This window comes from Odocoileus virginianus, chromosome 10, assembly GCF_023699985.2.
Source record: "Odocoileus virginianus isolate 20LAN1187 ecotype Illinois chromosome 10, Ovbor_1.2, whole genome shotgun sequence".
NCBI classification, from domain to species: Eukaryota; Metazoa; Chordata; class Mammalia; order Artiodactyla; family Cervidae; genus Odocoileus; species Odocoileus virginianus.
The window spans coordinates 1,096,075-1,113,377 of record NC_069683.1 but is presented as its reverse complement, the minus strand read 5'-3'; the positions used below and the strand labels follow the sequence as shown (position 1 = coordinate 1,113,377).

The window sequence follows — 17,303 nt, the reverse complement described above, 5'->3', positions numbered from 1 at the left end:
GGGCAGAGGCCTAAGGGCGGAGAAGCTGCCTTCCGGTGCTGGGACCGAGAGGACTCGGGGCGGACGTGGCTGCCTAAGCGGCCACAGGACACACATCAAAGCGCAGCTACTTGACATGGTACCTCGGGGTCAGCTCAAGGTCACAGCCTCCAGGCTGGCGGTGCAGATACCTGGAGAGAGGGACCAGTTAGGAGCAGCGTCCGCTCAGGGCCCCTGCGTCCAAGGTTCACGTTCCTGAGGACCGGGTGTGGCCGAGAGGCGTCTGGACGGGGAGCGCCCACCAGGGGGCTGCCAGCAAGGTGAGTCCACAGAATGTGCGCCCTGGAGTCGGAGGACTGGCTGGGCGGGGAGGGAGCCCTCACGCGACACACAACCCCCACCCCATCACCCTGCCAGCCCGTCTCCCGGAGGAAGCAGTGAGACAAGCTGGACGCTGAGGAGAGCTGGAGACAGGAGGACAGGAGTGGTCACTGCTGCCTTGGCCCTGCTTTGAAAAGGCCCTACGCCTCTCTGGTGTTTCCATTTATCTTCAAACAGAAGCTAAACTCAAACAGGGGTTGAAAGAGGCTCGTAAGAACCAGCCCTGGCTGAGACACAGTCTTGCCCGCCCAAGCCTCACCGGCCATGGGCGTGTGTGGAGGCCATCTCTCCCCCCTCCACGCCACGGGCTCGGGCCTGACCGGCCACGGGACAGGCAGTGTGGACGGACTGCCCCAGCCTGTGCTCCTCAGCTGTGCAGGCCCGGCTGGTCCCACACCTGGTCCTCGCTGAGACTGGGACAGAAACGGAGATGTCTCCCCCGCAATGACAGTAACTGCATGTCTGCTGAAGCGAGACATGAGGCAGCGACAGGGACAGCCACTGTGGAGAACAGTCTGGAGAGTCCTTCGAAATCTAAAAACAGAACTACCATATGATCTGGCAATCCCACTCCTGGGCGTATAGCTGTAGTACCATAATTCCTCACCAGCTGAGCCACAGGGAAGCCCAAGAACACTGGAGTGCGTAGCCTTTCCCTTTCCAGGGCATCTTCCCAACCCAGGGATCGAACCGGGGTCTCCTGCACTGAGGCACATTCTTTACCAGCTGAGCTACCAGGGAAGCCCTATAATTCAGAAAGACACATGCACCCCAGCGTTCATTGCAGCACTATTTACAATAGCCAGGACATGGAAGCCACCTAGACATCCGTCGACAGATGAATGGATAAAGATGTGGTACAAAGGAATATTACTCAGCCACAAAAAGAAAATAACGCCACTTGCAGCAACACAGATGGACCTAGAGAGTTCATACTGAGTAAAGCAAATCAAAGGCAAATATATGATATTGCTTATAATGCAGACCCTAAAAAGAGTGGTACAAATGGACTTACAAAATAGAACTAAAATCACGAATGTAGAAGAACAAACACTGGCAACCCACTCCAGTATTCTTGCCTGGAAAAATCCATGGACAGAGGAGCCTGGCGGGCTGCAGTCCATGGGATTACATGACTGAGCGTGTGTGCACGAGGGTGGAGGGAGATGGGTTGGTAGCAATAGAGTGGCAGAACTAAAAAATAAATAAATAACAGAACAAACACAAAGTTATGGTCACCAGTGGATGGGGGAGGAATACACTTGGAGACCGTGAAATGGTCATCTGTGGATAACTGTAAACCTATCAGTGGCTTCCTTCTTCAAAAAGTTCCATGTTCCAAGTGACTTAAAATGAAATTTAAAAATACAGTTCTTCCAAATGACCACCTGCACAGCGATGTGGAAACAAAAGCAGTATCTTTGAGAGGAGAGTCTGGACGTGAGCCCTGGCCCTCCCCTTGGTAGTGCCATCACTGAGGGCTGCAGACCCTGGCTCCCTGGCATGGCCGTGCCCCAGCAGCTGCGGCCATCACCTGTCCGAAGTGCTCACAAGGGCTGCATGAGGGTCGGACACCAGGGAAGTACGACAAAAGAGCCTGTGACAAGGCAGCCCTCACGAGCCACGAGGCGTGCTGCCCACGAGACACACAGGGAAGGGCTTAACGAGGCTTGCTGTTAAAGATGTGTTTTACAAGCGACAAAAGCATCTTCTCACTGTTTGAAATTAATTCAACATGCTTTGCAAATAGAATAGCTTCAGTGGGTTTTTTGTGTCCCTGATATGAACAATCCCAATCTTTCCATTCTTTCCCATTTAATTCAGCTGCTGCTACTAAATCGCTTCAGTCGTGTCCAATTCTGTGAGACCCCATAGATGGCAGCCTACCAGGCTCCCCTGTCCCTGGGATTCTGCAGGCAAAAACACTGGAGTGGGTTGCCATTTCCTTCTCCAATGCAGGAAAGTGAAAAGTGAAAGTGAAGTCGCTTAGTTGTATCCAGCTCTTAGCGACCCCGTGGACTACAGCCTACCAGACTCCTCCGTCCATGGGATTTTCCAGGCAAGAGTACTGGAGTGGGGTGCCATTGCCTTCTCCGTTTAATTCAGCATTTCACTATATTTAACGTGCTGGTCATTGTGCCAAGCCATCTTATTTCAATTGTCAATTTCATGGTGAAAGCATGCCCAGCATGTCCACTGGGCTGCTGTCCGAAGCCAAGGGTCTGCAGACGCCAGACTCCACACCGCGCCCCCCGCCCCTGCACCCTGTGCCTGCGTGCAGTCTGCCAGCTGAGAACAGTTTTCACATTTGTAAATGGTTGGAAAAAATCAAAAGAAGAATACTTAGGGACATAAAACAATTGTATTGAACTTGACATTTCAACATCCATAATTTTACTGATAACCTGCCACCCGTCTACACAGTCTGTGCTGCTCGGGCTCAGTGACGTGACGGCAGACAGCAGGGTCCTCAAACCTGGACACACTCACCCCCTGGGCCTTGCAGGACCCTGCCCGCCCACCCTGGAGCGTGAGCCCTGGCATGGCACAAGGAGGCCTGTGAGCTCCGTGGCCACCACCCGGCCGCCTCCTGCCCGCGCCTGGCTCCCGGGCCGCCCCTGGCTCTGCACCAGCTCCTGCTCGTGGGAGGCCTCCAGCTCACCCACAGCTGAGCACGGTCTCCCTGCTCTCTGAGCACATCTTCCCCAAAGAGCACACTCTGCCTTCCTTCACGCATCGTGTTGCACGGGCTTCCGAGGCCTTCAGCCTCACCTAACCTCCCCGCGCTCACCCAGGCGAGGACGGGCAGAGCTGCATGCAGATTCTCTGCTTCACAACAGGCACACTGATCACTGACAGTCCAGCAGTGCACACGCACACACATACACACAAAGAGGGGCACACTGATCACTGACCATCAAGAGTGCACACACACACACACACGGGCACACGGGCACACACACACTGATCACTGACCATCAAGAGTGCACACACACACACACACGGGCACACAGGCACACACACACTGATCACTGACCATCAAGAGTGCACACACACACACACGGGCACACGGGCACACACACACTGATCACTGACCATCAAGAGTGCACACATACACATGGGCACACGGGCACACACACACTGATCACTGACCATCAAGAGTGCACACACACACACACGGGCACACTGATCACTGACCATCAAGAGTGCACACACACACACGGGCACACTGGTCACTGACCATCCAGCAGTGCGTGTGCACACACACACACACACTGATCACTGACCATCCCAGCAGTGCACACACACACACACACACACATGCACACACTGATCACTGACCATCCAGCAGTGCACACACACACACAGACACACACAAAGAGGGGCACACTGATCACTGACCATCAAGAGTGCACACACACACACACACACACACGGGCACACTGATCACTGACCATCCAGCAGTGCACACACATACACACACATGGGCACACACACACTGATCACTGACGGTCCAGCAGTGCACACACACACACACACACACAAAGAGGGGCACACTGATCACTGACCATCAAGAGTGCACACACACACACGCACGGGCACACTGGTCACTGACCATCCAGCAGTGCACACACATACACACACACACACTGATCACTGAGCATCCAGCAGTGCATACACACACACACACACACAAAGAGGGGCACACTGATCACTGACCATCAAGAGTGCACACACACACACACACGGGCACACTGGTCACTGACCATCAAGAGTGCACACACACACACACACTGGTCACTGACCATCAAGAGTGCACACACACACACAGGCACACTGGTCACTGACCATCCAGCAGTGCACACACACTCACACACAGACACACAAAGAGGGGCACACTGATCACTGACCATCCCAGTAGTGCACACACACACACACGGGCACACTGGTCACTGACCATCCAGCAGTGCACACACACTCACACACACTGATCACTGAGCATCCAGCAGTGCACACACACACACACACACACACACTGATCACTGACCATCCAGCAGTGCACACACACACACACACACACACACACACAAAGAGGGGCACACTGATCACTGACCATCAAGAGTGCACACACACACACACACACACGGGCACACTGATCACTGACCATCCAGCAGTGCACACACACACACACAGAGACACACAAAGAGGGGCACACTGATCACTGACCATCCCAGTAGTGCACACACACACACACGGGCACACTGGTCACTGACCATCCAGCAGTGCACACACACTCACACACACTGATCACTGAGCATCCAGCAGTGCACACACACACACACACACACACACACTGATCACTGACCATCCAGCAGTGCACACACACACACACACACACACACACACACACAAAGAGGGGCACACTGATCACTGACCATCAAGAGTGCACACACACACACACACGGGCACACTGATCACTGACCATCCAGCAGTGCACACACACACACACACAGACACACAAAGAGGGGCACACTGATCACTGACCATCCCAGTAGTGCACACACACACACACGGGCACACTGGTCACTGACCATCCAGCAGTGCACACACACTCACACACACTGATCACTGAGCATCCAGCAGTGCACACACACACACACACACTGATCACTGACCATCCAGCAGTGCACACACACACACGCACACTGATCACTGACCATCCAGCAGTGTACACACACACACACACACGGGCGCACACACAGACACACACGCACACTGATCACTGACTGTCCAGCGGTGAATGCACAAATACATATACAAAGACACAGACACACACACCCCACTGAGCAATCATTCTACCAGGAAGCAGTACCTGATCACTAGCCAGAACTTCAACAGAAAAGCTCCTGGGAGTTCCCCAAGTCACTGACATAACGTCTGTTCACAGCCCCATTTCCCCAAAAGCTGTGAGGGCCTCCCCCACCTGGCAGGTGCATGGGTGCAGGTGGGGTGGGAGATGGCTCTCTGTGACCCCTTGCCCCCGTGGATGACAAGTCATGGGGCACTGTGTCTCCAGGTGTGCCCTTCCCCTGCAGATGCCACGCCTGGAGCTCATCAGAAACGCAGACACGCAGGCCCTACTGGGACCTACTGAGTCCGAGTCTGCACTGCGGCCGTTCCCCGGGGTAGACCTGAGATCAGCAGCCTGCAGCTTGTCCTCTGAAACACGTCTGCAGAGCCTCCTCCAGGGTGTGGCTTCTCCTTACCCATCTCTCTAGATCCTAAGATTTTCTAGATTAAAAAAATCTTCCTCTCGGTGTTAAGAGGGGTAAAATTAACACTGAAAACAGCAAAGCTGGAGCTGCTATCGAAGGCCAAACACTGGAGAACCAGCAGCTTTGAGGACTTTCTGGTAGGTAACTAACAAGTCCTCAATACACTAATAATAGGAATGGCTTCACCAGGAAAACCAGGATGATAAACGCTGGGTTTCTCCAAGGAGGACTTTCTGGTAGGTAACTAACAAGTCCACAATACACTAATAATAGGGATGGCTTCACCAGGAAAACCAGGGTGATAAACGCTGGGTTTCTCCAAGGAGCACTTTCTGGTAGGTAACTAACAAGTCCTCAATACACTAATAATAGGGATGGCTTCACCGGGAAAACCAGGATAATAAATGCTGGGTTTCTCCAAGGAACACTGTGAGAGAATGAGGTGATACATGTCAGAGCCCCATAAACAACAACGTAAACAGTTATTAATACAGACGGTGATCATCAGTGCTGCTGCTCGTTACACTAATGACCACCTCCGGCTTCCCGAGCAGCTGACAAGCCACGGTTGAGAAAGGCACCAGGGCCTGTGGCGAGCTCAGGCAGGGGCCTCTCTTCTGATGGAGGTCTGTGCGCTCGGAGCCCACCAACCCCAGGGAAGCCCTGCTTACTGCTGCTTTCCCGCGAGCAGTTCATTCCTGATGAAACTAAAAAGAAAACAAAAAACATTTATTTATTTGGCTGCTCTGGGGCTTAGCAGTGGCACATGGGATCTTCAGTTTTCAACGTGGCACGCAGAACATTCAGTTGCCACATGTGGGATCCAGTTCCCTGACCAGGGCTAGAAGCTGGGCCCCCTGCACAAGGGCACAGTCTCAGCCACCAGACCACCAGGGACGTGCCCTGACGACACTTTCTGCGGAGACCAGGGCCGCTGCCTTCCTTCCAGCAGGAGCTCCCATCTACACTCTCTTCTGAATTCCGGATGCCTCTCTGTCTCTGCACATAACGCACACTGCTGCCCACTCGGTGAGGTTCTGCTGAGTCTGCGTCCAGGGCTTCGCTCTAAAGATGCTGACCGTGAAAACACACCGCCCATCCATGTGGCTGTGCCTGAGGCTGTCACCCAGGAGGACACGATGAAGACACCCTCACACTTGGGACTGAAATACACGCTTCTCCTCATCACTCTGAAGACGGACGTGGCCACACGCTCCTGAGGCCCAGCTTCATCAGCCACCCCGTCTCCGGAACTGCCCACCTCGGGGCTTGGGGTCTCACCAGCCTTCAGGTGTGTGCATGCCGCCCTCAGTCAGCGGTGGCTGGGGGCCTGAGGAAGGATCCACCCCCTCCCCATTCCTGGCCAGCGCCTCTGACACCGCCCCCGCCCCAGAAGAGTGCCTCTTGCATCAGCCCATGAGCCCCGAGAGCTGCAGCTCTGCCCGGGTCTGCCCGGCTTCGTGGCCACACTCCTTGGCCGTGTGCACCAGGCCACGGCTCCTGCTTTGCTGGGAGAGGTGTTAACTGTTTCCAGAGGGCTGGCCTTCCATCCATCGGGCAGCATCCGCAGGCCCGTGCCCACCGCTCCTGGCATCCCTGCCCATCCCCGTGGGAAGGACCTGGTGAGCGGGGGAGTTCTGGCCCCGCAGGCCAGGCCGGCAGCCCTGTCTAAAGCCCATAGGAGTTCATGTGTGAACAATATCTACTCGAGGAGACCCCAAGACCCCGTTGTGCGGTGACACCTCTCATTCGGATTCCACCACACGTGAACAGCACAGAGTGACCGGACGTCAGGGGGCCCCATGCCCTCACTTTGGGGAACGTCCCCACTGGCAGCAGCGACAGAGGAAGTGCCCAGAAGGGCACTGTTTGCTCTGTGAGCAAACCTCCGGGCGCCCCCGTGACAAGACTCTGATCTCGGAGACTCGAGGAATCAGAAGAAAAGGACTGGACCGAACAAGTGCAGCCCAAATAAATTGCTTTCAAAGTCCACCCCATGGGACTTACCTCCTGAGACAGACGAGAGCTGGGTTAGCTCTTAGAGGACACAGACTGGACACACAGATCTCACCCTCAGACCACAGAGCTCAGGCTGACCCAACAGAAAGAGAATCTACTGTTTACTTACTTAATGTAAATGTCGATCAAGACTTAAAATGAGCGCCTCATACAGTCAGAAATTCTAGTTCAGAAATATCGCCCACAGACATTCACTGCAGCCTGGTTTGCAGCCATGGATGTCTTTCAGGAGGGAGCAGTTTGAATAACTGGGCAGGTAGAGTGCCGCCTACAGCCGTCTTCGTAACTGGGCAGACAGAGTGCCGCCTACAGCCGTCTTCGTAACTGGGCAGACAGAGTGCCGCCTACAGCCGTCTTCGTAACTGGGCAGACAGAGTGCCGCCTACAGCCGTCTTCGTAACTGGGCAGATAGAGTGCCGCCTACAGCCGCCTTCGTAACTGGGCAGAGTGCCGCCTACAGCCATCTTCCTACGCACGGGACACCCCTGAGCATCTCCATGGTGGGGGCCCCCTCCGGGCAGGGAGATGGGAACCCAGGGACCTCCTTTTCCCCTTTACTTTAATTGAAGGCTTCATCCTTCTTCCTAGATGACCTAGTCACAAAATAACCTTTGTAAGAACAACGCAAAGGTGCTCTTGAAAGGAACAGCCCCGCCATCCATCGTGGGAGGCGGGGGCGGGAGCAGGGGCAGTAACCAAGGGTCTCCTGAGCACCCCCACTGAGACGCACCCGCTTTCTTACCATGAGCCTCTAAGAATCCACTGCCCTTTCGTCCAGGAGAGGCACCACACGAGGGGGACTCTCAACACAGCCTCTGACAGCCAGACCAATCGATTTAAGCAAACATAAAAGTAAATGGCGAGCAGGCAGCAAGCCCCTGCTGCTGGGTGCTGGACAGGGGCCTGGTGCCCTCAGACCCCACACGTCCTGAGAGGGTCTCTGAGCCCTGGCGTCTCCTGCCGCTTCACCAGAAGAGCATTCCAGGTGACACGAGAGGACTGGAGTCGCATCATGGAAATGAAGCATGTTTATTTCCCCGGCTCCTTCCAAGAGGAGAGGACTCCTTGGCCAGAGTCCTGATATTTGGGGGGCCGAGGCTCCGGAGGCCTCAGGGCTGGTCTCCGGGGCACCCTGGTCACCTGATCACAGACCCTCAGCATCCACGCACTTGCTGAGACCCCGGTCACCTGATCACAGACCCTCAGCATCCACGCACTTGCTGAGACCCCGGTCCCCTGATCACAGATCCTCATTGTCCACGCACTTGCTGAGACCCCGGTCCCCTGATCACAGATCCTCATTGTCCACGCACTTCCTGAGACCCCGGTCCCCTGATCACAGATCCTCATTGTCCACGCACTTTCTGAGACCCTGGTCCCCTGATCACAGATCCTCATTGTCCACGCACTTGCTGAGAACCCGGTCTTCCAATCACAGACCCTCAGCATCCACGCACTTGCTGAGACCCTGGTCCCCTGATCACAGATCCTCATTGTCCACGCACTTGCTGAGACCCTGGTCCCCTGATCACAGACCCTCAGCATCCACGCACTTGCTGAGATCCCGGTCCCCCAATCACAGACCCTCAGCACCCACCCTCTCCTCTGGCACAGGGTCCCAGACATCTGCCCCCCCTCCCCAGGTGTGTCAGGGGTGACACTCCCATGGGCTGAGAGCTTTGCTGCCAGAACGTGAGAGCTGGAGCGTTCCAGCAGCGATGACTTGGGCCCCACGGAGAGCAGCGTCCGGAACAGCCGAAGCCCATAAAACCTGTGACCTCACAGATGCCTGGAAGGACATGGCCCGGCACTCAACGCCCTCAGAGGAGGGGACCAAAGAGAGCGACCTGGTCCCGAGGCTGTGACCCACGTCCCCGGGGCGCCTGAGAGGTCCTTCTCCTCTCCCCCCCAGGGGAGGAGCGACCTTCTGGAACCCAGACCCTGGCAGGGTGGGAGCAGCAAAGAGGACCTCCCTCGGGAGGCAATGCAGGCAGCCCACCTCGGCTCTGGCCCTGCCGACTCTGCAGCTGACCTCTAGCTTACAGAGACGCAGAGCTCCCTGGGGGTTGCTCAGTGAGGCGCGGATACTGAGGGAAGGTCCTGAACGGGAACCACGCCCTTGTCACAGCAGGCAGGCATTCTTGTGCTTGTGGAGAAGGGGAGGTTCGGAGCCGAGGTTCGCCCAGCACACACACCCTGGACCCCAAGAAACACGCCAAGTGAAGACAGTCAGCCAAGGCAGAGGGCTACACCTCTGTAGGCTTGAGAGGATGCCAGGTAGTGTCTGAGGCCAAACGCAGCATATGAGTGTTCTTGGGGAGAGGCGAGCATGGGACCCAGGGGCACCAGTGAGCTTCCGGGGCTGGTGGACACCCACTCGGTCGCAGCTGCGGTGGTCGCTCCACGGATGGTGCATGTGTCAGAACCCAGCAGACACACCTGCTACACGTGCGACTGATTACACGACGATTATACCGCCATCAAGGTGATTTTTTTAAGACCAATGTTCAAGCTAAAAAACCAAAGGCTGAAATCTTCCTCAAAAGTCTTCTCTTGGATATGATGTCACCAAACAGCAGTGATTGACCACAAACCAATCCAGGTAAAAGGTCACGAAAAAAAAAAAAGGCTGCAGCCAAGCAGCCTCCCCCACCCACACACCCGCCCCTGACCTGGAGCTCCCGGCTCTGCGGCCCATCCCTGCGTGACCTCTACTTTGGGGACCGCGTCCACGTTCCCAACAGCTGGGAGAGGCCCCAGTCGGTGGATGACCTGGCCAGAGGCGTCAGGCAGGGGAGGGAGCTGGCTCTGGCCTCCAGACTCAGGTCTCGGTGTCCAGCCCAAGTGGGGCAGAGGGACCTGGGCGGAAGGCACCTGTGAGACGCAGCCCGAAAGACGCAAGGAGACAAGTATTCCGGAGGACTTCAGAGGCAGCCCTGACCCAGCCCGAGCTTCTCCGGCCTCTGGCTCGCTTGCCGAGAAAGAAGGCGCAGCAGGAACGCCGTGTCCTTCCTAAACACTGAACGTGCCACACCGCTGCCAGGGCAGGAGCTGCTGCCCTTCGTCTAGGCTGCTCCACGGACCCAGCTCTTCCTGCCGGCAGATGAACACACTGTTCCCTGGCCTGCGAGAGCCGTTTCTTTACCCCCTCTCCCTCCAGACCCCAACAAGCACCCGCCCCCTTCTCGCGCCTCCTCCTGGAGACTGTCAGGGTACCTGCCTGGCCCATCCTGAGCCCCTTGCAGCCACCACCTCCCTCCCCACGACCTGTCTGGGTTCCCCGCAAGGGCTGCTGCCTCTCTGACCTCCAGCATCCAAGCACGTGCCCCTCCTGCCAGCGGGCCTTTCTCCCTGGGGTGTGGTCTCCTGGATACATGGGTGTATGCCAGAGGCTCCTGCCACCTCTGCCTGGAGGGATCACTCTGGGGTTTGCGTCAGCCCTGTGCCTCCAAGGGCTAGGACCAGTCCTCAAAGAGGAAAGGGAGAGATCACAGACAGGATGGGAAAGTCTTGGGAGCAGCTGGGGAAACAGGACACCCTGAAGTTTTCCGAGCCCCAGAAAAGCATTTCCTTCTCCCAAACAATGCTGACACCCTCGTCACCTCCGAAACAAAGGTGACACCTCAGACTTGGAAAGGTGCAAAGGGAAAGAGTTCGCTCCCTCCCAAACATCGCCGTCTTCCAGAGGAGTGACAAGGACACAGAAAGAAGCAACAGATAAAGCTGAGGGCAGCGTGCCTGCAGCAGGTCCACTGGCTCAGCCTTCAGCTTCAACACTAGCGTCCCTGCCTGCCTTCCCGAAACACTGGACATTTTGAATATGGAAAGTTCCAGGCGTTGACCTGAGAGATAGGGTCACAGCTGTAAAATCCTATAAACAGAGTCGGTAGGAAAAGTCTAGGCTCAGGCACACGCATAGGTGGTGGGTAAAGCATTCTATCCTCAAACGTACCCCCAGATAACATGTTATAAGGGAATGGGGAGTGGGAAGGGGTGAGCTGTTGGGCTGGTGGTGGGCGAGGGGAAGACGCATCCTGAGAACGGGGCAACCACACCCAGACTAAGGAGCTTGGAGGACCCGCGGGACAGAGGCCTGGGGACTGCGCTGGGCCGGGCAAGTGGACCCTACGGAGCTGGAGCTCTGACCTCAGCCGAACAGAGAAACCTCGCAGCAGGCTTGGCAGGAAATGTGGGGACCTCGGAGAAAAGCAGTGGGCCTGGGGCTCGGCAGGAGGACTCGGGGCGCGCACGCTGGGCCCCTGTCTGATGGCCAGTTCTATGCGGACCCCCTGCGCAGTAGGGTGGGGAGCCCCGGCTGGGCGCAGACGTCGGGGCCGGGCGTGCAGTGCCTGGGCGCCGGGGGCGCAGAGCGACCGGGCGCCGGCGCTCCGGTCGGACGGGGCCGGGGGGTTCACCCCGTGGGGACTGCCCTCGGGGGCTCCGGGCCGGCTCCGGGCGCGGGCGCAGGTGTGCGGGACGCGGCGTCAGCTCACCTGCGGAGCACCGGGAGGCACACGATCAGCAGAAGCGCGCCGAGCAGGAGGCCGGGCCTCCGCCGCGCGCCCCACTTGGGCATCGTGCGTCCACTGCACCGGACCCACTGGCACTGGAGTCAGAACCAGACTCGGCGGGGGCGGGGCCGCGCGCCGGTCGCCGAGGCAACAAGCCGCCGCGCTCCTGGCCCGCCGGTGCTCATTGGCCGCAGACCGAGGGCCCGCCCCGAGGCCGCGCGGCGGGGCGGGGCGGGGTCGCGGGGCGGGGCGGGGCCTCGCGGAGAGTGGCGGGGGCCCCCGGTGGTTTCCGGTCCTCAGCCCCGTCACCGCGCGCCAGATACCCTCCCGGCGGCCTGGCCCTGAGAGTCTCTCTGAGTGGCAGAGACACTGCAGCTGGAGATGTGCAAACAGAAGCTGACCTCCTGGGCGCGCGCTGCGCAGCCCTTGCGCACTTGAATACGCGGGTAAAGTCACCCCCGGCGCCCTGAATTGGTGATAGGTGCGAAAGGTGCTTCCAAAGCCAACGCAGTGTTTTAAAGCAGTTCAAATGCTGAAGAGAAACGTTTTTTAAATAGTGACTTATCATGTGAAAGTGAAAGTCGGCCAGTCGTGTCCGACTCTTTGTGACCGAGTGGACTATACAGTCCATGGAATTCTCCAGGAAAGAATACTGGAGTGAGTAGCTGCTCCCTTCTCCAGGGGACCTTCCCAGCCCAGGGATCGAACCCAGGTCTCCTGCATTGCAGGCGGCTTCTTCACCAGCTCAGTCACCAGGGAAGCCCAAATCGGGAAAGGAGTACCTCAAGGCTGTATATTGTCACCCTGCTTATTTAACTCTTATGCAGAGTACATCATGCAAAATGCTGGGCTGGATGAAGCACAAGCTGGAATCAAGATTGCAGAGAGAAATATCAATAACCTCAGATATGCAGATGACACCAACCTTAAGGCAGAAAACAAAGAACTAAAGAGCCTCTTGAGGGGAATACATGTAAATCCATGGCTGATTCATGTCAATGTATGACAAAAACCACTACAATATTGTAAAGTAATTAGCCTCCAACTAATAAAAATAAATGAAAAAAAAAAATAAATAAATAAAGAGCCTCTTGAAAGTGAAAGAGGAGAGTGAAAAAGTTGGCTTAAAACTCAACATTCAGAAAACAAAGATCATGGCATCTGGTCCCATCTCTTCATGACAAACAGATGGGGAAGAAATGGAAACAGTGAGAGACTTTATTTTGGAGGGCTCCAAAATCACTGCAAATACTGACTGCAGCCATGAAATTAAAAGACATTTAAATAAATTAAAATTAAATAACTTAAATAAAAGAAAAAGAAATTAAAAGAATAAAGCTGCTCCTTGGAAGAAACCTAGACAGCATATTAAAAAGCAGAGACATTACTTTGCTAACAAAAGTCTGTCTAGTCAAAGCTATGGTTTTTCCAGTAGTCATGTATGGATGTGAAAGTTGCACTATAAAGAAGGCTGAGCGCTGAAGAACTGATGCTTTGAACTGTGGTATTGGAGAAGACTCTTGAGAGTCCCTAGAACTGCATGCAAGGAGATCCAACCCGTTCATCCTAAAGGAAATCAGTCCTGAATATTCATTGGAAGGACTGATGCTGAAGCTGAAACTCCAATACTTTGGCCACCTGATGCAAGGAGCTGACTCATTGGAAAAGACCCTGATGCTGGGAAAGATTGAAGGTGGGAAGAGAAGGGGACGACAGAGGATGAGATGGTTGGATGGCATCACCGATTCGATGGACGTGAGTTTGAGTAAACTCTGGGAGTTGGTGATGGACAGGGAGGCCTGGCGTGCTGCAGTCCATGGGGTTGGACACAGCTGAGCAACTGAACTGATCATGTGAAAAGCCAAAACATTATAGATTTTCTTTAGACAAATGTGTCTGGCACACATTTGAATAGCATGGGTGCAAGGGGCCAACTGAAATATTCTCTGCCTTTGGGTCCACAAGTCTTGTTCTGGTCCTCACTCCTACCACTTTAAATTTTTTAATTTAAAAAAAGTCCAGATAAACCTCACATTTTAGGAAAAGATGAATAAAAGTCTTATTTTGGCACAGAATTATGTCACAAAGGAAGTTGTATGATATTTGGGCAAATTTATGCTTTCTAGCAATCACAAGCCCAACTCATCCCAAGAACAAAATTCAGAGTTTACTGAAAGAAAATATGAAACATGTCTAGGGAGGCTGATGTTTTTCACAGCATCAGAGTTTCTAGAAAATACACGTGCAGGCACACACACACCACTGCATGTTTTAAAACTGTATGCTGCGCTTGCACATAGCTCTGGACTTGAAAAGCTGCTAGGAACACAGTGAGGTTTTACTTTTGGAACAAAGAGAAACTGCATTTACTTTGAAGAGTTTTTTTTCCAGCATTAAGCAGATATTTGTCAGCTAGAGAAAGTTAAACCCAGGAGAGACAGAAAGAAAGGAACAAACAGGCAGGCGGAAGCCGTGGTGCAGTGGCAGGGGGTGGGGGGTGGCTGGGGCTGACCCAGGCCGGAGCCGCCCTCAAGGCTCCAGGGCTCAGACTCTCCCCCTGAGCGCACGCCCCAAAGCCAGCATCTTCTATCCACTTTTTCCACTTTTTTTTAAGACATAAAATTGCCTGGTAGGTGTTAAGACTGTGATAAAGGTGTGTTGGTGTAGCTGGAGTGAGAGACGCCCCAGGAGACGCACGGGGAAGGGGTCGCAGGTGAGGCCCTTCCCACCTGCGTCCCAGACACACCTGTCCTGGCTCCTGGGGGCGCTGCTGAGCAGCAAACAGCACAGTCCCAGGGCCCCCCTGCTGGTCCAATGTCGAGAAATCCACACTCTCCATAAAAGGGGCCCAGGTCTGATCCCTGGTCGGGGAGCTAGATCCCACAAGCAGCAGCTAAAATCTGGCAGGGTCAAATAAACAAATGTATTTTTTAAGTGAGCTAGGATTCACACAAATTATTGCAAAAGTAATAAATGAATAAATAGCACAGTCCACTAAACACCAGGGTATCCTTAAACTATTTAAACAGTATCAGATTCTCCTTTTTTTTTTTTTTTTCAGATATTAAACTTGTTGACATGGGCTGTAAAAACCACAAAATCATTAGCCCAGCCCTGTGTCCTTTGTTTTTATTTATGGGGGAAATTGTGAATAACTCAGTGCTACAGAAGAAATCCTTACCCCTTAACCTGCTGAGAGCTGCAGACCTGTAGACATGCCCCACTCCTGGGTTAAGAACGCATTTACTCCATCAGGATGTAGTGACACCAGGGCCATGCTGCACAGGTGCTGCTACTCCAGACGTGTTTGCTGAGGAGCCAAGACTTCGGGTTCTTAAAAGAGTAGCACGAGGTGCCTTCAAGATACTCCTTTGCAGAATGCTTGATTGCTCGTGACCCTGAGCAGAGCATGGAATTCTCACATCACTGGGCAGGGAGGCTACAGTTCAGTGACCCGGCCAATGAGGCTGTAAACAGTGGTGTGTGTGCAGATCATACCTAATACCCGCAAGGGTAACCTGCACAGGCCAACTCCCCCATGCCGGTGTGCAGAAAACAGAACAAACAAGTGGTCCTACTCCCCCATGCCGGTGTGCAGAAAACAGAACAGAAACAGAACGAAACAAGGGTCCTTAAAGAACGAGTCCTGCTGACCTCCTCCCCTCCCAGGTCTCTCCCGCTGCCTGCCGTGGAGACCAGGGTGGACGAGAGGCGAGAGAGGACCAGGAGCCCAGTTTCCATGTCAAGCTGCCAGAGTCTGGAGCCAAGAAGCTGTGAGCCAGTGGGAGCACAGGGGGACCGCCTGGGAGTAAGTGAGCATCATCTCAGCCCTGGATGAAAAGAACGCGGAAAACCGCTGTCCGCGAGGGGTCATGTATACACCGGCGGCTGATTCATGTTGCTTTTTGGCAGAAACCAGCACAATTCTGTAAAGCAATAAGCCTTCAATTAAAATTTTTTTTAAAAAAAGAAAAAAATCCTTGTCCTCGGGAAACAAGAAAGGAAAATGGGTCCGAGTTGGGACGGTCAGTCAAGGCTTCCCCAGAAAGGCACATCTGGGGTGTTGGGGGCCTGTGTGTTTGCCGGGGGTGCACCGGCTCCAGCGCTGGCCTGGGCCGTTCCCAAAGGCCACTTTGCAGCTCAGCCTCTGGGCGACTGAAAAGCAAGATCTGACTCAACAGCGTTCACTCATCCAGGCAGGATCAACAGCATTTGGGTTCACTGTGTGCAGAGCACTGTTCGGGTGCTGGGGAGGGTTCAGTGGCCCCTCTCTCGAAGACGTCTGCCCCGGCTGAGGAAGCGGAACAGCAAAAATGCACAAACTGATCAGTCCCGTGTGTTCAAGGCGACACCGACCCTGGGCTTTTTAGCCTGTGGGTGGGCCAGAGGCCAGAGGAGGGCTCAAGTGAGCCCACTGGGGCCCCTGCTGCAGCTCAGGGAGCCAGAGCAGTGGGGGGCTCCTCCCTGGGGGGCCGGTCCAGGGTGGGGCTGGGCCTGGGGAGCAGGCGCGCCCCCCCCAGGGGTGCTGTGTGCAGGGACCCCGCTCTCGCGCCCCGCACCCCAGAAGCGGCAGCTGCATTGTGGCCTTCCTGTGTCTCGTGGATGATCTGCTCCAACCCCTCGCAGTCATCTTTCGTGCTGTACCCGCAGCGCCTTTGTATCTGTCGCTCCAGAGGTTGGTCCAGGTACAAACTCCACAAAAGGACTGTGTCCCAGCCTGTCTCCAAGGCCGTGAATTCCACAGCATAAAGGAAGCAGACGAGAGAAGGGGGTGTCGGGGGTGCCGTGTACAGGGGAGGCCTCACCGAGAGGGCTTCGCTGAGCAAAGCCCTGAGTCATCACCTGTGTGTGGGGCTGAGGGGGCGGCGGCCAAGCAGAGAGGGTCCCGGGGGGCAATGCCCGGGGGTCCAGGCCTGCAGGGAGGAGGCCAGGGGAACCAAGACCCCTTAGGCAGGCCTTCCATTGCAGAGCTCTGACTCAGGGAATCAGGGAGCCAGGGCAGGCTCTGGGCATGGCGTCCACTGTGTTTCCAAAGGTCATCTGGATGCCAGGAGTGGGCAGCAGTACAAGAAAGGGGACCGACCAGGGGCTACTGCAGACGTCCATGTGGTGAGACAGCGGCAGCCTGGCGTGGGGA

General features: G+C 55.2%; 1 protein-coding gene across 3 annotated transcripts in view; it reads right to left on the bottom strand.

Annotated features, from left to right (window-relative positions):
* Positions 1-12,308, bottom strand: part of LOC110141869 (beta-galactosidase-1-like protein 2) — a 38,206-nt gene extending 25,898 nt beyond the window's left edge. The window contains exon 1 of one of the 3 annotated variants that reach the window (XM_070472893.1): positions 12,149-12,308. In XM_070472893.1, the coding sequence (XP_070328994.1) occupies positions 12,149-12,231 (83 nt within the window). In that variant the 5' untranslated portion in view covers positions 12,232-12,308. The remainder of the gene's footprint in view (positions 1-12,148) is intronic. The other 2 variants (XM_070472891.1, XM_070472892.1) reach the window with 2 other exon arrangements.
* Between the last annotated feature and the right edge of the window lie 4,995 nt (positions 12,309-17,303).